The following is a 26,061-nucleotide window of genomic DNA, read 5'->3' as shown; positions in this document are numbered from 1 at the left end:
AGGGAATATGTTCCCTAGGTGAGATTGGTTAGATGAAAGAGTAACAAGTTTTAGAGCTCTTGTCACCTATTAAAGTATTATCTTCCATAGACACTGAACCAATATAGAACCCACAGGGGTTTTCCCATAGCTTGACCAACATTTAATATTATTATCCCAGCTTATTTTTGCTAGTTTAAATGTGCATAGGGCCTCTCCAGAATTATTTTATTTGGAAGTTCTTTAAGTGAACATGAAGCAATTCCTTTCTGTGTGGGAAAAGTCACTGTTATAATTTTAAGGACAAACAGTTTATCTCCTTATTTGACAGTTTTGAAGGGAGAGGTTTAATTGCCTTTTGTAGAGACAGGAAATAGGATCGGGGCAGGCTTGATGTGTCAGGGAACAAGATCAGTTGTATAGCTCTGGTGTGGAGGATTGCAGCAGGAACACCAGCTGTTTATGTAGGGTTGGGGAGCAAGAACATTGTCATGGCATGATGAAAAAATTATTGGGCCTGCGTTGGACAGCCAGCTTTACTTCAAAATCAAAGCAAGAAACTGTCCCTCCCACCATTGTATAATTCTCTCACAATGCCACTTTCTTTCATGAAGGTTTTCAGATATTCAGGTAGACCTCTCTGGTCTCTGACAGGAAGGACTTTAGAAGGCCAGAAAACTAAAACTCATTATCTGAGAAGCCTTGTGGGGGAGGATCTGGAAGCAGAAGTCACGAGGTCGGTTTGTTAGTCTTACGTGTGAAAAGCCAGCTCGGTCACAGAAAAGGACCTTTGCTTAGTCCTCGCCACCCTTCGTGACTATGGTCACCTTCTGAAATAAGAAAATAAGTGACTGCTCTACTGCTTTGGGTCCGTGTGGTGCCCAAAACAAGATGCAGTGTTATTTAGGAAAGATGGGCCTTTTGTTCTGGATAGGAGTCTAGCCTCTTGATTTTTTTAGAAATTGGTGACTGTTGAATTTGATATGAAAACCAGCCTATTGAGCACTGTAGATAAAAATCTGAAAGTTTTCCTACATTCTTGGTTATCATGCTAAATCCTTGGCTTAACTCTTGTCTCTGTAGAACACTCACTCTCTCTCTCTCTCTCACACACACACACACACACACACACATACACACACACACACACTTGTATCTGTTATCTCTCATCTTTATTTAGAAATTATTCAGATGCCACACAATTCATACATTTAACATGTATGAGTCACTTGTTTTCAGTATATTCACAGAGTTGAGCGTCCATCACCACAATTAATTTTAGAACATTTTCATCACCCCTAAAAGAAACCCCATTCCCAATAGCAGTCACTCCCCATTTGTCTTCAATCCTCCCAGCCCTAGGCCCTCATCTATTTTCTGTCTCTATAGACTTGCTTATTATGAACATTTCATATAAAAAGTTATACTATATGTGGTCTTTTGCTTTAGCTTCTTTGACTAAATGTAATGTTTTCAAGGTTCATCCATATTGTGGTATATATCAGTACTTTTTTTTTATTGCTGAATAATATTCCATGTATGATATACCACATTTTGTCTTTCCATTCATCATTCAGGATTCAGGAAAGGAGAGAGAATTGTCTTGTATTGGGTTACATGTCTATCCCTTTGATTTGTAGTTGTACCTGTACATCATGAGGGTGTCAACCCTGAAAGGAAATTGAGGCACTCTTGGGTTGGGAAAATGGATGCCACAGGTGGGATCAGGACAGGTTTCCTGCCTCTGTAGATGCACCACACTGCTAAGATTGGGACCCAAACAGATCATGTCAGAAACCTCATCATGCAGGAAAATTAATAATTATGTCCTAGCATACTTTATAATGGAGAAAATATAATAGGATTTATTTATAATATTTAAATATTTTAAGTTATAATTTTTAAAGTGTATATATCTCTATGTTGGATGTATAGCATGTTTCAAATATAAGGTTTCATTTGGTCCTAAATAATGTTAGTTTCTAGTTATTTTCTATAGTGGCCTCATTGTGGTTTAAATACACTTTTGTGAACTAGCCTTAGAATCCAGCCACCAAAGACTGACAATGAGAAAATGTGTTCCAAGTTACAAATGACTAATGAATGAACGCTTTGACTTTTCCCACGCAAAAGTCAAGTTGCTTGAAACTTCCCCAGTGATTAAGAATCTTCCTGGCAATGCAGGGAACACAGGTTTGATCTCTGATCTAAGAACTAAGATCCCAAAATGCCCAGGGGGGCAACTAAGCCGCAAAGAGAGAAACCACATACACAATGAAGATGCCTCATGCTGCAACTAAGACCAGACACAAATACATATTCTTAAAAGGAAGAAAATAATTTCCTTAATCTGATAATAATAATAATAAAAGAAAGCCAACCTGCTCATTGTCTGGGATATTGCTGGTCGGTGCCACCAGCGGGCAGGTGTGGATGGTGGAGCGGGACTCTCCCGCGCTCCTTCTGGCTGCAGGAATGTTGTCTGAGGGCTCAGAAGGGTCCCTTCCACTGACATGAAGGATCACTCACTTGGAGCGGTTTGGAACAAATACAGCGCTTTCAATTCCAGGTAGCACCTAAGGTGCCTGCAGGGAAGTAGAGGTGTCCATGAAGCAGCTCTCTGGCATCTTCCATGATAGCAAGCAGTGACCGGAAGTGCTCCACGGCTGAAAGGAGAGTGACTGGTTCAAACTGGCGGCTCTGGGCTTAAAGGACTGTCGTCAGAGCCAGATGTCCTTGCACGGAGACGGTGCCTCTGAATGGCCTGGGAAGAAGGAGCCAAGCACCCTGGGTCTTTTGCTTGGGCTCCAAACTTCTTTTTCCTCCTGGTGCGGTCGTCCTGCAGCACGTGCCTGCCTGCTGAGTCGCTTCAGCCGGGTCCCACTCTTGGCGACTCTTTGGGCTGCAGCCCGCCAGGCTCTTCTGTCCATGGGATTCTCCAGGCAGGGATACTGGAGTGGGTTGCCATGTCCTCCTGCAGGGGATCTTCCTGACCCAGGGATCCAACCAGGGTCTCTTACATCTCCCACACTGGTAGGCGGGTTCTGTTCCACTACCACACCTGAGAAGCCATCATCCTTCCAGTGTTGGGCAAGTGCCCTGTCTGCAGGCCTCCTGGCTTCTGTGAACTTCTCAAGGGAGTATGTGATCACCCTAAAGCTCTAGTGTCCACCCAGAGGCCACTGAGGACGTTTTAGTAAGTTCTGCCAGTCACCCAGCTAAGGAATCAGTTTTCTAATGTGGTATCAGAGATTGTATCTAAAAGGGCAGCGATGCTTTAAAATAACCACTTCATTTAGATTTTTCTGTTTTAACCCAAGGTATTCTTCTGCGGAAATAAGGAAACAGTTTACCCTCCCACCAAACCTTGGCCAGTACCATCGACAAAGCATAAGTACCTCTGGCTTCCCCTCTCTTCAGCTAGTAAGTATGAGTTACAGGTTTGCTTAGAGACTGATCGAGGGCAGACGTGCCCAGCTTGTGCTAATGCCTCCTGAGTCTCCTAAAATTTTCCCACCTCTACCTTACATCACCAACCGCCAGTTCCTAGCCCTGCATCTATTTTTCGACATCAATTTCCCTCTCTCCCTTGGTCTGCGTGCATGCCAGTCATTTCAGTCATGTCTGACTCTTTGCGACTCTATGGACTGTAACCTTCCAGGCTCCTCTGTCAATGGGATTCTCCAGGCAAGCATATAGGAGTGGGTCACCATGCCCTCCGCCAAGGGATCTGCCCAATCCAGGGATCCAACTCGAGCCTCCTGCAGCTCCTGCATTGCAGGTGGGTTCTTCACTGCTGAACCACAGGGAAGCCCCTCCTTCCATCTGCTAGGGCTTAAAGTGCAAAGGAAACCTAATTCTGAAGTTTCTGGACTCAGTGGACTTCCCATGCTACTTGCTTTCACCCAAATTATGATTCACGTTTTGGGGAAGGGAAGGATTAGCCCGGAAACTTAATCACCATTTGTAACATGCTTTTATCAGGAAAAAAAAATTATTCCAAAATCTGAAAAGTCAAGTTATGAACCTTAAGCTTTTAAAGTAAATTTTGGGAATAATTTTATTGTAATTTACTTAAAATAAATCCACTCATTTGAAGGTGTACAGTTTGAGGAATTTGGCCAGTTTATAGTTAATCTGTATAGTCAAGATACAGAATGTTTTACCCTAAATAGCCTCGCCATGCCCCTTTTTGTGGGTCTTCCCTTGCAGTCCCCAGCCAGCAGCAGTAGGCAATCACCAATCCACTTCTGTCATCATAATTTTGCTTTCTCTGGAACTTGGTATCATTGGAATCAGACAGTATGAACCTTAATTTTTAAAACACACCCCCCACCACCTTTTAAGTTGAAGATTGCCCGCATTTTAATACTAACACCAGTTGTTGAGAGTGCGTATATATGTTATATTATTTGAGGACTAAATGCCAGACGTGACAAGTGGGTTAAATCTGACTTAAATGAGTTGGTTGATAAAACCAGAAGTGAGTCTTCACTTCCTTTGTGAGAGAGCTGCAGCCTCCACTGTACTCACTTCCTCACACACAGCACGGCCCCACTTTCTGGCTTGTGCTAGTGGTTATCTTGAGGAGGTTAGGTTATTTTTTCTTTCTCACTTATTACTTCAAAACCACTTCTGCTCTTAGAAATTTTGTAACCTGCCACTCAGTTTCCTGTGGCCGCCATTTTGTCTCCTGTAGCAATTTCCACGCCGTTTAACTGTGTCTCTTTCAAAGGTATGTTTGCTGGAGTGATTTGTGATTCTTTCAGGTGGATAATTTGTGGGTTATGTCACTGATGAAATGGTAGTACTAAAAAATGTATAGCACCTTTTACTGCAAAAGATAATTTGCAATGAGAGTGTTTTAAAAAAATCTGTTTATGACTTCGGTAGCATGTTCAACTGCCCTTTTTATTTGTACTTTTCCTCTCTGTTTCAAAGTCACAGATTATAATAAAGGCATATCAAGTGCATAACATCCATGATGTATTAGATACACTTTAAGATAAATGTGGTATGCTTTTTGGTTTCATTGGTGCTGATATATATTTCATTGAAAACAATTTTTTTTTTAAAATTTCTGATCAAAATTGTCTTGTAGAATATGCAGAATGCAGTTAAAAAGTGACTGGATACACTTTTAAATCTTAAACAAGGTGGGGGATGTGGGGTTTGGTTCTTTGCTTCTCTGTAAATTTAGATTACAGCTTTCTGCAGTAGCTGCCTTGAGAAATAGTGTGGACCTCACTATTAAGAGGCTTTAAGGAAGTTTAGCTCACAGACTTTAACCCCTTAGGTACACACCAGCTGCAGCGTGAAATTTCTTCAGGAGAAATTTTTTTTAAGTCACAAACTTTAAAAAATTGTCTCCTATTTGCAGGTATTCTTTTGGTAGTCATGCCTCCTCCTCATTAGGTTTTGACAAACATAAATTTGGATGAATTATTTCATTAGCTAGGTGGTAGAATTAACATGTGGCTTAACTACTCATTTTCTAATAGAAGATCTCAGAGAAATAGCAAAAATGTTTAACTATACAGGAGGCATATATAATTTCTACCTGATTCTATTTGCAAATGAATAGCCTTTAAAACATGTTTCTCCTGCTTAATTCCAGTTTAGTCTTCTGAATATTTTCCCTCAGGTCTTTACTTCAGCTTTAGCACAGAGTGCAGACCCTGTTTCTTCTGGTTAACTGCGTGATGAGCAGATGGCAGGAGAGGGCCAAAATCTGCCTTTGATTAATCTTTTGTTTTTTAAATGCATGGCCTACTCAGAAAAATCCAATCACCCTAATGTTTACCTGCTGGTCTTGTCGTAATATCAGAATGAAGTGGCTGTTCTTTCCCTTGAGCCATCTTTCTGAATGAAGGTTCCTCCAGCAAAAATCACCCACTGACATGATAATCTCCCTTTTCCTTAAGAAATTATTTCATTTCATAGAAAGATAATGAGGCATTTCAGGAAGATTTATTTCTGGAAAGGCAGAGGAATAGTTTATCACCTCAAGACTCTCAACCTGAAGCAGCTCTTCTTAAATGAGAAGCCATAGACTGTTCATTGTAAGATCTTAGATGATTGAAAAATGTGACTAAGTGCATTTTGACTTTTATTTCCCTTACCTTTGTTTATGGAACCACCATTTCAACAACCCCACATGCCGATACAAATAATTGTTTAATTTTTGAGAGTATTTAATTGACACCAAGTTACTTATTGTATTTTTAAAATTTAATGTTTATTTTATAGTGGAGTAGAGTTGATTTACAGTGCTGTGCTAGTTTCAAGTACGCAACAAAGTGATCCAGTTGTACATGTGTCCATTCTTTTTCAGACTCTTTTTCCATATGGGTTACTATAGAATATTTAGTAGAGTTCCTGGTATACAGTAGGTCCTTGTTGACTTTCTATTTTATATATAGTAGTGTATATTACTATATATACACATGTTAATCCCAAACTCCTAATTTATCTCTCCTCCACCCCCTTGCCCCTATGGTAACCCAAAGTTTGTTTTTGAAGTCTGTGAGTCTGTGTCTGCTTTGTAAATAAGTTCATTTCTATCATTTTTTAAGATTCCATATATAAGTGATGTCATATGTTTACCTTTGTCTGACTTACTTCATTTAGTATGATCACCTCTAGGTCCATCCATGTTGCTTCAGGTGGCATTATTTCATTTCTTTATGGCTAAGCAATATTCCATTATGTGTGTGTACCACATCCCTTCCTCTGTTGATGGACATTTAGGTTGCTTCCACGTCTTGGTCATTGTAAATGTGCTGCAGTAAACATTGGAGGCCCTGTATCTTTTTGAAGTATGGTTTCCCCCAGATATATGCCCAGGAATGGGTTTGTTGAATCATATGGTAGGTTTTTTTTTTTTATTATTTTCTTAAGGAACCTCCATACTGTTCTCCATAGTAGTTGTACAAATTTACATTCCTACCAACAGTGTAGGAAGGTTCCCTTTTCTCCGCACCTTCGCCAGCCATTTATTGTTTGTACGTTTTTTGATAATGGCCATTCTGACCTGTGTGAGGTGGTAGCTCGTTTTGGTTTTGATTGCATTTCTCTAATAATTAGTGATGTTGCATAGCTTTTTATGTGCTTTTTAGAAATCGACATTATCTAAAACCCAATCAAAAAGACCCTGATGAAAAAAAAAAGAAAAGACCCTGGTGCTGGGAGGGATTGGGGGCAGAAGGAGAAGGGGACGACCGAGGATGAGATGGCTGGATGGCATCACCAACTCGATGGACATGAGTTTGAGTAAACTCCGGGAGTTGGTGATGGACAGGGAGGCCTGGCGTGCTGCGATTCATGGGATCACAAAGAGTCGGACATGACTGAGCGACTGAACTGACTGACTGACTGAAAACCCAATTGATTATAAGCTTCTTGTTGTTTTGCAAGAGGCAGGAACTTGCAGTCAGGTGGATCAGGGGTGGAGTATAGCTGTCACTTTTTAGTTATGTACTTAGGGGGCAAGTTACTTAACCTTAACTAGGGCTTCAGTTTCTTCACTTGCACTATGGGCATAGTAATGCTACCCCTATTAGGGTTAACACAGAAGGATAAAATAGACTCTGTGTAAATAGAGGCTAATGCTGCAGTCTATGTATTTCGCACTATGGAGACACTATGGGAGATTTCAAGAAGATGAATAGGAGATGCTTCTGCCTTCTATCGGCCTTATGATATTTTTGGGAGGGCAGATAAAATAGAGAATCCAAACCGGTTTCAAGTATGGTAGGTATTCTGAGGAGAAAAGATCCAAGATTAAAAAATAAGAAGTGAAGGCTTGAAGGGGGAGGCTGAGAAGATTTAGAGGAAGGTTCTCAACCCTGGCTCTAATTAGAATCACCTGAGACCTTTAGAAACACACCTGTGTCCTCTCATAGAACAATTACATCAAAATCCCAAATATCAGTATTTTAAAGTTCCCTGGGACTTTTACATGTGGTCCAGATTGAGGATCATTTAAAGAACCTATATACATAGAAGAGTACAGATATTGATAGGAGGAGGAACATAAGAAAGGTAGAGTTCCTTTTGTTGTCCTAGCAGCTCTGCATTTCAGAAAGTGTAGTAAGCGAAGGCTCCTTGCTAATCCTATGGATATATTTTTATATGCCAATAGTGGATTTTGTCATAAATCTGATAAATCAAATGAGAGGAAGGATGTGTTTGATTTTGTGGGTATTTTTGTATGTGTGTGTGGTGTTATTGGGTTTTTGTCTTTTTTAACTCTAATTATAAATGTTAGCTGTGATGATTGTGTATATGTACATTTTCAAAGTAGATAAAACATATAAAAATTTTGCATTTTTTAATATGAAGAGATATCTACCATTTAGATTTGGTTTTATAGACAAAATGCAATGATGCAAACTTACCCTGGGTCTTTTATGACACTCCTAATACTCCTATGCCATGGATATGTGAATAGGTTGCATACCCCCTGATGCCAATCACCTATAATAGCAAAAACCTATATATTAGTGTTTTCGTTAAGATGAATCTGTAAAATATTAAAACCATTTTTCTGATTATTCAAAGTAGAAAGGAGAGTGAAATATACAAGAGTAGAAAGGTAGGTCATCGTTGCCCTAACTTAGAATTTGAGACACTGTGTGCTTGGTTAATAACTTAGCCTACATTTTTATAGAGGGAAAATCTTATTTTTAAAAATGAGAATAGAAAAATTGTGAAGTAAAATGGAATGAATCAGCTGGGCCAGAACAGTTCTTGCTAAAGAGAAGGATGTAGAAAGCCACATCCTGGATATAAACGAAAACACCATGGTTACACGATGTGCTTGTATGTAACAGTTATAAAGGAAAAAAAGGAGGTCGCATACTTACAAAGCACTCATTTTTGTTACATGTTTAAGCTTCTATCTAATCAAGCAACCTTTTTGTTTTATTACCAAGGATGATCTAAATGATGGATCACTTGATAAACATGGTGATCTTCTTTTATTTTTCCTTTGTGCTTCATCTTTCTAGAAGTTGGGCTATCCTTAGGTTTCAATAATTTAACTGGAGGGGACATGATGGAAAATGAAGATGTCATTGTAATTTTCACGCACATTCACAACTGAAGGTCAAATGAGTGCCACCCTGCATGCAGATCATGGGTTTCATTACTATCATTGTAAAGCAGAGGAAATCAAATCAGTCTTGGTAAGATTAGATTGATGTCCTTGTGGCATGTCACTATCTTCTGTGCAGTGGCATCAGTGGGAGCTTGCCACTGGTGGAAGCAGGGAAGTATTCCTTAATCTAAGCCATGAAGTGCTTTGAGATATTGAAACTGGAGAACTTAACTGCCTTATGCTCTGTTTACTTCAAGATAGTAGAAGAGCCAAGAGGATTGCTTTAGGTATTCATTCATTCAAGAAATATATATTAGGTCTCACTCTGTGCCAGGAATTGCTCTAGGAGCTGGGGTTACAATAGTGAATGTAGCAAAGTGTCTGTCTTCATGAGCTTGCATTCTATAATGAGAGACATAGACAAATAAGTGAATGTAGACTATATCAAGGGCTAGTAAGTGCTTTAAAGAATGAAACATGGATAGGGAATAGAGAGTGACACAGAAGGGACTAGTTTAGATTGAGTGGTCTGCGAAGGCCTGCAGTTCTAGAAAGGAGACACTTGGAAAGAATTATGAATGAACTTAACAGGTATTTGAAGGAAGAGTATTCGATTTAGAAGAAATAGCACATTCAAAGTCTCAAAGCAAGAGCACGTGGCATGCTACAGGAACAGTAAGGATGCAGACAGTGGGCTGAGCAGAGTGGGCAGTAGGAGATGAGATGGTAGAAGAATCAAGGCTGAGTCATAGGCCTCTGAGACCTTGGAAGAATTTTGGCCCTTACTTGGGTTGAAATGGGAAGTTATTGGAAGCACTGGCTTAGCACAATTTGCATTTTAATTACAAAGATTGCTTATAAGGTTCTTTTTTATAAAGATCATTCTTGCTGCTGTGTGGAGATAGATTCCACATAGGTGGGGAGGGCAGTTAGGAAATTGACACAATAACTCAGGAAAATGATGACAGTGCTTTGGAAATGGGTAGTGGCAGTAGAAAAGGTGAGAAGTGGTTGGATCCTCAATAGATTTCAAAAGTGAAGTGGATGGGATTTTCTGATAGATAATATATACGATGTGTGAGAGAGAGAAATCGACATTGACCCCAAAGATTTTCCCCGGTACAGCTGGTGGAATGGAATTGCCACTTACTGAGATGCAGAGACGTGAAAGATATGAGAAGAGCAGATCAGCAGGAAAATTAAGTAATTTTGAATTTGTTATGTTTGAGAGGCTTGTTTGATCACCAGGGAGTGATATTGAGGTATAATTGGAAAAATCAACCTGAATGTCAGGACAAAGATTGAGGCTACTGATACATACCTATAATTTAAAAAGGAAAAAAAAAAAAGGTATTTAAAGTCATGGATATGGATGAGATCATATGGGAGTAAATTCAGACTGGGGAGAGAAGCTCTTTTAGGACTCAACCTGAGGTTACTGCAAAGGGGAAGGATAAGCCAGAAAAAGTGGTGTCCCAGAGGTAGAGTGACCAACTGTTTGTTCCAATTTGGTGGACTGAGGGGTTTCCTGGTACATGGACTTTCAGAACCTGGGATACACTAGGACAGTTTGCCCCTCTCCAGGTGAAGAAAGTGTTTCAAGAAGGGGAGAGTTAACTATCCAGTGCTATAGATAAAGCAGGAATGAGCAACAGCCATTGAATTTGGCAACGTGAAGGTCTTGAGTGATGTTGACCAAGACTTGTCTCTCGTGAACAGCCAAGTCAGTTTGAGGACCACCCACCGTAGGGATAAACATGCCTGATGGTACAAGGACAAGACACCTGGAAGCATCATGCCTCTTCCCCTCCCCCCAGCCAAAGGGCATGAAGCTTCCCTCCTGCTGTAACAAAGCACCCGGTCCTTTGTGGTACTTTCCAGGTGCTGCAGTGGTTAAGAATCTGCCTGCCAGTGCAGCAGATGCAAGAGACACCAGTTCAAAACCTGGGTTGGGAAGATCCCTTGGAGGAGGAAGTGGCAAACAGTTTCAGTATTCTTGCCTGGGAAATCCCATGGACAGAGGAGCCTGGTGGGCTGCAGTCTGTGGGGTGGAAAGAGCTGGATATGGCTGAGTAAACACACGTACATCCTTAGGATTACCTGTGTGACTTGGGCCAAGTCATTTAACCTCTCTGTTTTTCAATATCCTTATTTGTGAGATAATGTCCAGATTTGTCATATTAATCTTCTATCAGTGTGTTGACTGCTACAGTAATCTATGTAGCTGGGGCTACATAGATCAATTTTTAACAAACATGGTTCTGGTGCTGTAGAAATTTTCAATTTCAAATTGAATCGTACCCCATGTCAAGAGAACTAGCCATTGATGTACATTAAAGGACAAAGAAAAATTCAGACCCTCTTCATTAAAAAAAATGAATATTTGTGAATAATTTAAGCCTTTAAAGTATTTATACTATTTTTGTGTATTTCTAGTCTTCTGTTGATCATACCTCTGGGGAAAAAAATAGCTAGAAAGAAAGACTGCACAAATCTTCACTAGAGGAGTGTTGAAAATTGATCGAGGGCATTGAGTGTGTGTCCTTGGCTTACTGCTGGACTGCTTAGGACACCAGTGAATATATGTTGAAGGAGTGAAAGTAGATGTATTAGTCTGGATTCAGCTGGAGCAGTGGAGCTGGTAGGAGATGCATCTTCATGTACACTAAGAAATTGATTTCAGGGCATTGGCTTACCCACTAGGGGTGGCTGGCTCAGCAAGCCTGAGGTCCACAGGGCAGTCAGGAAGACACGATCATAACACGCTGGAACTCCATGGGCGTGATCGAAAGCTTGAAGTCCTGGAACTTCCAGAGAGCCTCCACCCTCTTTGAAAAGGCATCCAACAGGTTAAGTCAGGCTACCCAGACTAATCTCCCTTTTGATGAACTTAAGTCTGTAATGTCTGTAATGTCACATTACAACAGCACTTCAGCTGGTGTTGATTCTATCAGTAGGTATGTGTATGCTGCCGAACAACTGCAGCCTCCCTTCTGTCCTCCAGTTCTGGCAAGAGAAAACCCTTGTGGCCCACCCTACCTGCAAAAATACTAGGAAGGGAGTTTGGAGGAATGTAGTTCTGCTGAGCCAAGTTGAAAGATCACAAAGCCATTACAGTCAAAGTCTGATTTAGGATAATTTGCTATCTTAAGTTATTTTTTTTGTTTTGTTTTTATTTTGATTATTTAGGTTTTTTTCATACATTATTTTAACAAATGATATTTCCTTGGATAAGATGAACTTGAAATTACTTTGGATCGTTCAAACTAGTCTGAGTCTCCACTGATTAGGTCACAGATAACTCAGTAGCAGAGAAAACAAAAACAGTAAATTTTCATGTTTGACTTTTATTCTTCCAAGAGGCCGAGGGACTGATCTTAGAACATCCTCCGCCCCCCGCCCCACTCCATTCCCAAACTTTAGCCCCCAGAGAAACACAATACCACTGTAAATCTCCTCAATATTTGTTTATACCTAAATAGCATTGTGTATGTGGGTATGTGTTGATTGCTTCATAATATATAAAACCTACTCTTGAGATTGACTTCAGATAACTTGGAGAACAGAAATCTCTTTTGGTTCCTGTTTATTATTTGAATATGCAAGAGGAGCAACTTGCTCAGAGGCCTAGTTAACAGTAGCTGGCATCTCCACTCACTTGCCAACAGCAGAGCTAGTTTATATCATCTTTGAAACAACAGTTTCCTCCTTTGTTAGTTTCAGTATAGAAAGTGTAGGGTGACTAGTTATTAAATGCTGGCTGTGTGTAGTGTTAGACTAATGCTCAGTAATTCTATCATTATGACTTATTTTTATAGTCTCTTCAGTCCTGAAGTAGACTCACACCTTAAGAGTATTATGACTTTATGATCAATTGTGCATATTGCATTTGGCACATTGCCACACAGTGTTCAATGATGATACTATATACTTTTTCATAGCTCCCCCCTCCAAAGATAGCATTATTTTATATGTGAGAAAGTGTCAGACTTTCCTGTCCCACAGTTGACTCAAGATCTGTAGAAAGGGCAGCTCCCTAAGGGCCAGCTCAGTGACTTGTGTTTATTTTTTTTAATATTTGTTTGTATTAATTATTTATTCAGCTGCACTGGGTCTTAGTTGTGGCACTTGGGACCTTCTAGTTGCAGCATGCAGGATCTGGTTCCCCAACCAGGGATCAAACCCAGGCCTTTTGCATTGGGAGTGCCATTGAACCACCAGGCAAAGTCTTCCAGTGACGTGCACTTAGTAGATGTTTAGCAAGTAATTGCTGAATGAGGGAGTCAGCTGTCCTTTTTCCCTGGCTCTTGGGCAGCCTGTCCAATAGGTGACAAGTGTCATTATCAGCCAGGCTTTTTTGGTAATCCTTGTGACTTTGATTTTTAAAAATTGAAAATGTTAGTTGCTCAAACGCTCTGTGTCTCTTTGCAATCCTATGGACTGTAGCCTGCCAGGCTCCTCTGTCCATGGAATTCTCCAAGCAAGAATACTGGAGTGGGTTGCCATTCCCTTCTCCAGAATACCTTCCTGATTCAGGGATCAAACCCGGGTTTCCCACATTGCAGGCAGATTCTTTACTATCTGAGCCACCCAGGAAGCCCTTTCGAATTTTAGGGACATGACAACTATAATACTTAGGCTGGACCTAATTTTTTTTTCTCTCTGGTGATTTCACACAACTGCCATTTCTCTATGGGAGCTTCTTACTCACTAGTTATTAGCGTTAGTATCCACATTGCTGCAAATTTTGCTTCAGTGTAATTTTTCAGTATATCTTTCAATGCTTCTGCTTAAATAATTGATATTCTGTATGATAAATTTAAACTTAGTATTATTTTAATGAATTACTTCATGATTATTAATTTGAGGATCCAATCTCATGAGAAGTTCAGAGTAGAACTTGCGCGTGGTAGTAAATGGATTTTTTAACTCTTCTAAACACACTTACTGCTGTCTCATGTTTTAACTATTTCTGGAAATCTAGTTCCATGGAGAACCTGCAAGAGAAAGAAAAATTAGGAGCCTGCCTAGGTTTGAGTTCCGCATGGACTACTTCCCAGCTGTGCAATCATGCCTGGGTGAATTATTAAATTTCTAGCCTTCAGTGTCCTCATCTGTAAAATAAAACCTTACAGAGTTCTGGTGAGGATTAAATGAGATAATGTCTAGAATGACAGCTTCTTGGCACGTAGTGCTCAACAACTTCCAGTTCAAGGATATAAATTTGCCAGTAATAAGGTGAAGTATGCACACAGTGCGGCCTCTTCATTTCAAGGTGAAGGCATTTCAGTCCCTTTCCCTGAACTCTGTGCCATGTTGTGGTAGGGAGTGGGAAAGTCTGCTTTCTTTTTTGGGGTTGATCTCATGACAGTCTACAGTAGATTTTTTTTTGGCTCTGTGCATGTGTAATGCCTGTTGTTCCCCCTGCAGATGTCAGCAGTGTCTTTTTGCCAACTCTGTCCCCACGTGCTTCTGCATAGGCTGATCCCAAGCTCTCTGAGCCTGCTGCTGGTCCCAGCTGCTTCATTTGAAGAGGCCCACCCTAAGAACTGTGCTCCTCCTCTTAGTGACCTCCGCGTCCCAGTCAGAGCCCAGGGAAACTTCTGTGTCCTCAGGCATGCCTCATAGAGCCTTGGACAACCAGGGGAGTGTCTTTGCTCTCTCCTAGTGAAGGACTTCCTGTTCCCTTCTCTTCTGCCCTCTTTGATCCGGCTGCCATAGGGCATTATGTGAGCCAGCCCTTCCAGAATCTCAGACAAGGAAGGCCTGTGTTTGCTCTCTTGTCAGCTTTGTCCTCACTCTTCCCTGTGTCACTCACGTCTCCACCATCACCAGGGACACAGAGGTGGGAGGAGACAGGGCAAGCCACACTTACATTCTCTAATCTTCTTGCCTCTTCCATGACACTTTGTTCCCCTTCTCCAGCCTGGAGCCTTACATCTAGTCTGGTGTATGGTTTCAGGATGATGAAAAACCGGTTTTGTCAGCACTTTCTTTGGATCTGTCCTTGTTTCAGAGCGAGACAGTACAAGTCAAGAATCTGGGGTGTTTGCTGGACTGATGACTCCAAACAGTCTGCCATAAATGAACACCACGGGGCTGCTGCTATTGTTGTTATTACCACTACTTCTACCACGTCTGCTACACACGTCAACTTGATCTAAATTATCTTTATTCCGTTAAGGCACTGGTTTCCTAAGTTTAAGTGAGTTTCACAAGGTAGAAAAAATTTGTTGAGTTGCCAACTTTTTCTTTTATCACCTGGTGGCTCAGAGGGTAAAGAATCAGCCTGCAATGTGGGAGACCCGGGTTCTATCCCTGGGTTGGGAAGATCCCTTGCAAAAAGGAACGTCTGGGGTATTCCAGTATTCCTTCCTGGAGAATCCCATGGGCAGAGGAGCCTGGTGGATTCCAGTCCAGGGGGTCAAAAAAAGTTGGACGTGACTGAGAGACTTAACACTTTCATACTTTTTTCTTTTATTGCCTGAGGAAAATTAATTTTTAAATTACCATCTATTTTTAACATTTCTTCCCCCCCTCCCCATCCCACTGTAGAAGGATATAATTGAAGAGCAAAAAAAAAAAAAACAAAAACAAAAATCAACACCAAAAAAACCCCCAAAACAATCCTTTTAAAGCAAGTGCATTTACCCTTACGAATACTTAGCCCATTGTCCTTCGTTTGCTCATTTAACTGCAGTCAGTGACAGGTCCTTCCCTGCTGGCACCAGGCAACCCAGCAGTATTTGGAAATCACTGCCTTGGAGTGTCCCAGCCACCCAGGCTGGTTCACTGTGGGCTGTGATTACGAATGAAGTGCTTTCAAGAATCAATGTAGAGGATGACTCAGGCCAAATAAAACACTGTACCTGAATACTCTGAGTTGAGTTTACCTGAATTTCTAGAAAATTGCTTCCAGTTGGCTGCTTCACTATATTTGGGTAAACGTGGCCTCAGAGAGCTTTGGCAAGAGAAATTATAAAAATGCAGCAAAACCTTGTGATTTCATTTTGGATCTCCTTAGGAATCCTCATCAAGATGCAATTAAACAGACAAAAATTCTGCCTTGGGGTGTGATTTTAATTACTCACCGTGTTCTGACTTGACTCTCCACGCTGCGTTTCTTTTCCTTTCCATATCACCGCTTCTGTGTTTGACATCTTCTCTAAACACAGCCCCACTTAGCTGGGAGGAGAGGGAGGGCAAGGTATGCATCTACTGTCTCCTTAGTGCTTTTATCCCAAACCGTGTGGGAACGTCCTTGTCCTTTTCCTGCCCCCAGCCTCAGTTCTATGACCCCGTGGAGCCAGTGGACTTTGAAGGACTTCTGATGACACACCTGAACAGCCTGGATGTGGAGCTTGCCCAGGAGCTGGGAGACTTCTCCGAGGACGACTTGGATGTGGTGTTCACGCCGAAGGAATGTCGAACTTTGCAGCCTTCTTTGCCGGAGGAAGGGTAAATTGTTTTCTGAAAATGTGGATGGGATTATGACTGTCATGACTGTTCGTGGTAAGGGGGAGATACCCTAATTCTGGACTTTTCTTACAAGTGACATTACTCAAATCTGTCAAGATGTGCAGGATGACTTCTATCGTACTGTCACTTCCAGGTAGATAGTTTTTGAATTGGTTTGACCAAAGGCCTTGAAAAACCACTTGGGGTCTAAGCCAGTTAAAGGACTGCAGTGGGACAAAATTGACTGCTTAAGAAGAAGTGAAGAGTTTAGGCTCTAGACCCAGACTGCCCAGGTGTCAGCTCAGTGACCATGGGTGTCATGAGACCTCAGGAAATCTCAGTTTCCAAAAGTAATAATCATTGAACTGCTTCCATTCAGAAGCATTTTAATTGTTTCCCATATATGAGACTGGATCAAGTCACAAAAGTAAGTTCAATCCACTTTTCTTGAGCATCTCCTATGTGCTGAGAACAGGGATAAAAAGATGAATAAGGCAAAGTTCCTGTTCTTGAAGCAAGTTTTGTCAAGTGGAAAAACAATGGGGAAAGCTCTGTAGTGTGAATATATGAATAGCTACTTACGGTTGCGTTTCTTCAGTGGGTTAAGCCATGTGGTTACAGGTGTGGGCATTGGTATCAAATGATGGAATTATTTTAGATGTAACATCTTTATTTCCATAGTGTAGAAAGCAGTGTCTCTTTGGAGGTTTAGGATGAGCTTTTATTTGCATTTATTTTCTAAAGCAGATTAAGATTCACATTCTCCTGGACATTTTCAACCTTCTCTTCTTTCCCAAAAAGTCCTGGAAAGGAGATCATGAAACAGACCACTGCCCTCATTACTCAAGGATATTTCAGTTTTAGTTTGGATTTCATTTCATCACAGTTTAGGAAGTTGGATGACAATGACATGGTATTATTTTGACCCTTTGGTCTTTGTTTAGGTAGTTCTCATTCACATAGAAGAGCTGACCGCATTCTCGGCTCTTAACATTTTGAAGACACTCACTTCCCAGAAAACAAAATCATGGTGATCCTTGGGAATCATTTTTCCCTATTGTCAGTCCATTTGTTCAGATGTGACTCTCATAGTGGTAACATCTATTGTTATTACCTTTGGTAGAGAATCATTTAGTTTTATTTCTTTGTGTTAAATATATGGTTGTCTTCAAATGAGATCAGAATCTTGGGAAAGCCTGTTTAAAATACAATCAGTTTACATGTAGGAGCATTCTTTTTTTGAAATTTGATAGAAGAGATAATTTTTTCCTACCATCAGTTTTTGAGCATAATATTGCCCTGTCACTAGAATTGATAACTAACACATTTTCTGTCTGATGACTTTCAAACACTCTCTACGGTTTCAACTGTTGCCCAAAAGACTGGTGTGTAATTAAAGCCCAGGAAAGTATCATCATCATCAGAGCAAACAACAGCTGACTCCTGTTGAACCCACGTGCCTACCTAGGAACTTGATGTTGAGCTGTGATAGTGTAGTGGGTGTAAGCCTACACTCCCAAGTGAACAGCCTGGGTCAAGTCCCTGCTCTTGCACTTGCTGAGTGACTTTGAGCAAGATGTTTCCATCTCCTCCCTCTGCAAAATAAGAATAATATTAGTGCCTGTTCTGTGGCGCTGACTGACAGTAACTGAATTAATACACATAGAGGGATTGCTCTAGTGTCTAGTGCAGAATGAATGGCACTCAAATGTGAACTGTCACAGGAAAGTCTTACTATGTGCCAGACACTCATCTCAGAACCTCACATGCTGACTTAATCTTCATCACAGCTCTCCAGAGGAGCACTGCATGATTACTATCACCACATACGATGAGGAAACTGAGAAGGGGTCAGTGACTGGCCCAAGGTCACATAAGGAATAAGGAATGGGACTGGGGTTTGGGTAGTTAGGGCCTGGAGACCACACATCTGACTTTTACAATATTCCATCTAAAACTAGCAGGCAGTCCACAAGGCAGGTACTGTCCGTCTCAACTTAGAGCATTTAGACCTGTTTATCTATAGTATCAACACATTTGGAAGAACAGCAAAACAAAACAAAAACACCTTTTCTATTGTGGGGAATTCATGATTTCTAGTTTCCAGACTCTGAAGTATTCTGAGTCTCGCTCACGACTCACTCTATACCAGTAGACAAAAGCCTGACTTAATAATCACCAACCATAGCCAGGGCCTGTCAGCTCCTGGAAGCAGAAGACAACTCCTCTTTCATGGACTTTCAAAAAGGAAAACATGCATGTCCTAACAGGGTTACATATGAGCAAAAAATATGCCCAGATCACCCTTGGGACAGGTTGGTGTTTATACTTATTCTTCCTGCTTTCCATATGATTACAGCTAGCTCTACCTGTCTTCTGTCAGAATGCCTTCAGGGATAGGTACAGTCTAACACAGTTCTCTGTAATAAAGAAAACGCACAGAGCATAAAATGCCAACGTGTTTGTCTCATCAAAGTAAAAATGTTACTGCCTTAGGAATATTTCAGATACTTGAAAGGATTGGAAAACAACACCTTTCCCATTCTCAGTTTGATATGGCTTTGAAATCATGCTGCTCTCCTTGGTTATGATAAAGGATTGCTTCATTGTTTTTACCTGGTGATAACTTGCTTTATGTTTTTTTCCATCTCACTAGGGTTGAACTCGACCCACACGTCAGGGACTGTGTTCAGACCTATATTCGGGAGTGGCTAATTGTGAATCGGAAGTAAGTTCATTTTTTTCCCTCTTCACTTGTATATTTACTTTATATTCTTAGCTTTTTTAAATAACTTTAAAAAACATTAATAAATTTTTAAAGAACTGTTTAGGCTTATAAGAAAATTGATTAGAAAGAAATACTGAGAATTCTCATATACCACATCTTACACATTTCCCTCTATTTTTAACATATTGGGATTTTTTTTTTTTTGTCCTTAAATGGCCAAGAATATTGATTTTGGAGATTACAAATAAATTTTACCATAAAGGTAAATTTGCAAATACAAAGTCCATTAGTAGTGAAGATTTGACTATATTTTGTATCACTCTCCTGCTCAAACACCTTCTAAGGCACTCTATTTTCTGCTGTATCAAATATAAACACCACCTTCTTGCCTTTCAAGGATTTTAACAGTCTGGCTCCACTCTGTCTCCTGAAACTAATATCACTTAGCTCCTGGAGCCCCATCCTTTCTCTGGGCTGGCCTCTTTCTCACTGTTGCCCCATGTGACCAACCTTCCCCTACACCTTTGCTCTTGCTGTCTCCCCTTGGGTATGCCGTGTCTTCTTTCATCTATCTTCCAAACCCTACCTGTGGATGAAAGGTCAAATCAGATTTTTCTTGTGCAACTTTCTCTGACTAATATATCCTTCTTTGATTGAATTCTCCCTAAGTATGGAACATCTGATATAATTGATGAGCCAGTTTTGATACATTATTATTAACTAAATTCCATAGTCTACCAAAAGGCTTTTTTTTTTTTTTTTCAAAAGGCTTATTTTTTATGTTGTACATTCTGTGGTTTTGGCAAATGTATAATGACGTTTATCTGCCACTGGAGTATCATCCTGAGTTGTTTCACTGCCCTGAAAATCCCCTGTGTGCCATCTGGTCACCTCTTCCTGGCGACCACTTACGTTTCTTCCTTGTCCCTCTATGTCTTTTTGTGACTTGATAGCTCATTTTGTGTGTTGCTGGATAATATTCCACTACATGGATTTACTCATAGTTTTATTCATCCACTCACCTATTTAAGGAGAAAGTTACATTTTAAACAGAAAGAATAGAGTTCTTTTGTTCCTGTTCTGATGAATTTCTGGGGGGGGGGGGGGTTGTAGGGGTTAATGAATCAAAATGTGACCTTAGATTTAAAGGTAACATTTATATTTGTGACCAAGAAATAAATTACTTGCCTTCTAGTCCCTGTTGGCTCAGTCGATAAAGAAGCTGCCTGCAATGCAGGAGACCTGGGTTTGATCCCTGGGTCGGGAAGATCCCCTGGAGAAGGGAATGGCAACCCTCTCCAGTATTCTTGCCTAGAAAGTCTGATGGACAGAGGAGCCCGGCGAGCTACAGTCTATGGGTCACAAAGAGTCAGACATGACTGACTAATACTTTCACTTTCTAGTAAAAAAGGCCCTTCTCTCTTGGGTTCTGATATTGTCCTGAGCTTTATGTCTCCGTGCCAGTGACCTTGACAGTTGCCTCTAATGAGAAATATCTACCCACGCTAGAATTCTCAATGTGTTTGTGTACACATGTTAGGGAGCTGGCTAGGAAGAATCAGCAATAGGGGGCAACACTCCACTCACCCGGCTAGAGAAACATCAGAGAGCCTGTGACAACCCGTAAGTAGTTTGAAATTCTTATTTCCTCACCTCTCTTATACTCCAGTAAGAATTTTTGTTCTGTGGGATAAACGATGAAAGACTTTGGAGACAGGGTTTTATCCAGCTCCTGGAAGTCTGCCATTGAATTTGTGCTGATGTGTTTTGGAGTAATGTCAGTATGAATACTATTTTCGGTAACTGATAAATAGAAAGCTTTGCTTGTATGAAGTAATTAAGAGAAAGATGTTTACCTATCATCTATTCTAAAGTGAATGGAAAACCAAGTTTGCTGGGCAGTCAGATAAGATTATACTATGTTGATAATAAATAGAAGATTTCAGAACAAGTTGTTCTCATGCTTTTAAATGTTATAATTAGAGATACTTTCTGGATATGAAGGTTCTAAAAAAATCTGAGAAGGGACAATAAATAGAAAGGTCCATTTTGCTACATTTGGTTTTTATTTTCTGTTTGGGACAGTGCGCTTTTTCATTCTTCATGGCAATTCCCATTGGAATTTTTTTTTCTCTATCTTGAACAAACTTAAAGAACTCTTCTTAGAATACTCATTGTAAAAATTTTAAAGATCATAGGGAAACGAAAAGAGAAAACAAACTCAATTTCACTATAGACAGATAACCACCATTAACATTTGATGTGTTACCTTTGACTCATATTTCTTTGTTTATATTTATATAAAACTTAAGTCAGATTATTATTTGTAGCATGCTTTTTCAGTCTTCACAGTAAGTGATAGCTCTTGGCTATTAAATATTTTCTTCAACACAGTTTTTAATAATTGTATAATATACATAGATACAAAACTTTATTTAACCAATTTTCGTGTTTAGATAATTCCCTGTTTTTCAGTGTTATACCTAGCAGAGCAACATTCTTGTGTTTAGTTGTGATTTTTTTCCTTTGGAATAAATTCCTATAAGAGGAGTTTCTCTATTTAAGTATATGCACAAATTTAAGGATTTGGGAATTATAATATATCAGATTATTAACAATATATGTATGAATCCTCAAGAATATTGGATGTTTTCTTTTCATAAATTTCTAATTTTATTTGTGAAAAGGTAGTCTTTTATTTGCATTCCTTTGGTTGTTTAGATTTGGTATCTTTTTTCTGTAAATTTGCTGACCATTTGTAAGTTTTCCTTGGTGCTCTGCTTATTCATTAAATTCGTGTATCTCTATTAATGTTTTTGTCTGGTCATGTTTGTCTTTAGGACTGCTTTCATTTGCTAAAACATTAACTCTTTGTCTTTCATATAATATAAATTCCTTACCCAGGAATACTTTTTTTAACATTCAAAATTATTTATTAATGAAATTTATATTAGCAAGTTTCCTAATGGTTTATATTTTTGCTGTCATGATTAAAATTTAATCCACAAGCCTAATATTAGCTACTAAGAATTTTGGATTAAAATGTTAATCTAGACCATTAGCCCCTATGATTATTGCTTCTGTTCCCTTGTGTGTCCCCACTTGTTTTTAACTCTTCTGTAGGAACAGTAATTATTCATACATTTATTTTATTCAAGTTTTGCATCTTTTTATTTTCACAAAACAAAGCAATGTCTATTTTAACATTATGTTTGGCAACATGTAGAAGATGAGACTTGTAATTGGCCTTGTTATCTTCACATTTGTGTAGTGGACCAGTTTGTTTTCCAGAAATTAGCTAATGGACAGGTAGAAGTGTGCAACTTTGAAATTCATTGTCAGTTTCTGGAAAGCTTTGACTAGTGTTTTACTGAGGAATCATCCTTTTCTACTATTTGACTCTTTGGTATGCTAAATCTGATACTCTAACACAAAAGCTATAATTCCTAGCACACACCCCTTCCAGGATCATTCCGCCCTCATGTGTATCCATAATCCTTTATTTGCAAGGAGCATCCAGTACATTATTGCCAGATGCCCTTCATCTCCCAACTCTACATATGTTTTAGGCTGGTTGTTTTCTGTGAGTTGTTTCTATACGGTTGCAGATTGATGGCAGAAAGAGAAAGGCAAGGAAGGCGGTGGTTCTGGTGATGGTTCATGTCAGTAAAACCAGGTGGAACCTGTGAGTGGCTTCGTAGATAAACCACTGCAATGAAGAAGGAGAATTTAGATTTCTGACTATTATTATAGACATTGACTGTTTAGGGACTGGCAAGAAGGAAAGCACAAAACGCTATCCTCTATGCTCCCCTTTGGGGAGACAAGGTACAGTACATCCTTCTCCTTCTGGCTTCATTGGATCCACAGAAATTCTGTCTACACTTAGGCATTAAGTTTTCTGTTTTGGCGAGTTTCCGTTTTTCTGTGTCTTCATAGGCTGGGAAGTTGGAGGAAGTCACAATAATGGTTGCTGACCAGTTATTAATTGGTGATTAATGAGCTTTCATTTGAATTTCTTATTTTATGTGTCAGATAGTGAGTGCCTGTTTTGAAAGAAATCAAGCAATAAGGAGTGTACTAAGTAAAAAACTAGTCTCTTGCCTCACTAATTGCTTGCTCCCTGTCCTCTTCAACTCACTCTTCTTTTTAAAACTTTTTCTCAGATTTATTTTTTATTGAAGTAACATTAGTTTATAACATTATATGTTTTACAGCTACAATGTTATATTTCTATTTCTATGTATGCTACAGTATGCTCACTACCAAAAAGTGTGGTTTCTATCCATCACCATATGGTTGATCACCTTTACCCATTTCATCCTCCTTTTGCCCCTAACCCTCCACCACTCTGGTTTCTATGTTTTGGAGAGTTTTTTGTTTTTTTTCTACCAATTCTAAACTGCATAGAGATTATTGGGTAGCCTTCCAGATCCTCTTTTGATCCCCTCACAAACACATATGAATATTTGTATTTTATATAAACATTTTTATATGCCAAATATACACACACATACATATTTTACATACATGCATAATTGTTTTCAATAATGTGTTTGGCATCTTCCTATATCAAAGACCTATCTATCCCTTTCTTTTAAAATGCTGCTGGGCATTCCAGGTGCGAAGGAATGTACCATAAATTATTGACTTCTTTTCTGTTGTTAGACACTGCAGTTGTCTTCATTTTTCATGATATAAATGATACCATAATGAAAATCCATTCACATTTGCCTCTACACATGTGTGAATATTTCTGAAGGTGGAAATGGAACCATATAGTCTAGTAAGTACTTCCAAATTCTTCTCCAGAAAAGTTGTGTTGATTTACTCCATTACCAACTGGACATGAAACTGCCCTCCCCACCCATATCCTTGCCAATGCTGGATATTATTGATTAAACTAAAATTTAAATTCCTCTAATCTTATTCTAGTTATTGTTTTAAAACTGGAAGTTATTGCTGCTGCTGCTGCTACTAAGTCGCTTCAGTCGTGGCCGACTCTGTGCGACCCCATAGACAGCAGCCCACAGGCTCCCCCGTCCCTGGGATTCTCCAGGCAAGAACACTGGAGTGGGTTGCCATTTCCTTCTCCAATGCATGAAAGTGAAAAGTGAAAGTGAAGTCGCTCAGTCATGTGCGACTCTTAGCAACCCCATGGACTGCAGCCCACCAGGCTCCTCTGTCCACCAGATTCTCCAGGCAAGAGTACTGGAAGTTATTATACTCACTTTAATAAGATTGTTTTCTATCATGGAGTTTTCTTCTCTTACTCATCCTAAAATCCCAGTTAAATATACTCCTACCATATACCCTTTTCTCCTTTGCCTTTTGCTTCTCTTCTTTTCATAGCTATTTGTAAGGCCCTCTCAGATAGCCATTTTGCCCTTCTTTTTCTTGGGGATGGTCTTGATCCCTGCCTCCTGTGCAATGTCACAAACCTCCATCCATAGTCCTTCAGGCACTCTATCAGATCTAATCCCTTCAATCTCTTTGTCACTTCCACTGTATAATTGTAGGGATTTGATTTAAGTCATACCCGAATGGTCTGGTGGCTTTCCCTACTTTCTTTAGTTTTAGTCTGAATTTGGCAATAAGGTGTTCATTATCTGAGCCACAGTCAGGTCTCGGACTTGTTTTTGCTGACGGTATAGAGCTGCTCCATCTTTGACTGCAAAGTATGTCAGTTCAGTTTGGTTCAGTCGCTCAGTCATGTCCGACTCTTTGTGACCCCATGGACTGCAGCACGCCAGGCCTCCATATCCATAACCAACATCTGGAGTTTACTCAAACTCACGTCTATTGAGTCAGTGATGCCATCCAACCATCTCATCCTTTGTTGTCCCCTTCTCCTCCCAACTTCAATCTTTCCCAGCATCAGGGTCTTTTCTTTCTTTCTTTTTTTTTCAGGGTCTTTTCAAGTGAGTCACTTCTCATCAGGTGACCACATATTGCAGTTTCAACTTCAGCATCAATCCTTCCAATGAATATTCAGGACTGGTTTCCTTTAGAATGAACTGGTTGGATCTCCTTGCAGTCCAAGAGACTCTCAAGAGTCTTCTCCAACACCACAGTTCAAAAGCATCAGTTCTTTGGCACTCAGCTTTCTTTATAGTCCAACTCTCACATCCATATATGACTACTGGAAAAACCATAGCTTTGACTAGACGGACCTTTTTGGCAAAGTAATGTCTTTGCTTTTTCGTATGCTGTCTAGGTTGGTCATAGTTTTTCTTCCAAGGAGCAAGCATATCTTAGCTATTGTAAATAGTGCTGCAGTGAATATAGGGTGTATGTATCTTTTCAAATTAGAGTTTTCTCCAAATATATGCACAGGAATGGGATTGCTGGATTATATGGTAGTTCTATTATCAGTTTTTAAAGAAGCCTCTATACTGTTTTTCACAGTGGCCCCACCAACAGTATAGGAAGGTTTGTGGAGACCTTTTCAAGCAATATTTCATAAGAAATGACTCTTCGAAAAATTTATGAAAATGATTTTGGTTCCAGTTTGCTCTAAGTGTGCAAATGATAGTGGTAAAAACAGAGTAGATTTATGTGTAACTAAGCTTCATTTTATAATATTTATTTTCTACTTTCTAACAGATTTTTGAGAGAGAGCCTCATATGGGATTTCATAAACTTGCTAGCTTTTTCAAAGTTATTCTCACCAATATAAATAGATTCAGCAACATGTATGTGTAAGCTGGTTGGGTAGGCTTTTCTAGTGTATGAAATCCCTCATGATTCAAATAAAAAGCTTCATATGATCTAATGTCCTGGCACAAAACTACCC

The 26,061-nt window shown here is 39.7% G+C and overlaps 1 protein-coding gene across 4 annotated transcripts in view; it reads left to right on the top strand.

Annotated features, from left to right (window-relative positions):
* DOCK8 (dedicator of cytokinesis 8) overlaps positions 1-26,061 on the top strand; it is a 222,900-nt gene that overhangs the window by 50,475 nt on the left and 146,364 nt on the right. For 3 of the 4 annotated variants that reach the window (XM_065907912.1, XM_065907913.1, XM_065907915.1), the window contains exons 2-4: positions 3,300-3,402; positions 16,362-16,537; positions 19,194-19,265. In XM_065907912.1, coding sequence (XP_065763984.1) covers positions 3,300-3,402; positions 16,362-16,537; positions 19,194-19,265 — 351 coding nt within the window. The remainder of the gene's footprint in view (positions 1-3,299; positions 3,403-16,361; positions 16,538-19,193; positions 19,266-26,061) is intronic. The other variant, XM_065907916.1, reaches the window with a different exon arrangement.

This window comes from Muntiacus reevesi, chromosome 17 (assembly GCF_963930625.1).
Source record: "Muntiacus reevesi chromosome 17, mMunRee1.1, whole genome shotgun sequence".
In the NCBI taxonomy this organism is placed as follows: Eukaryota; Metazoa; Chordata; class Mammalia; order Artiodactyla; family Cervidae; genus Muntiacus; species Muntiacus reevesi.
Note: the sequence above shows the minus strand (reverse complement) of the source record. Positions and strands in the feature narration are given on the sequence as shown.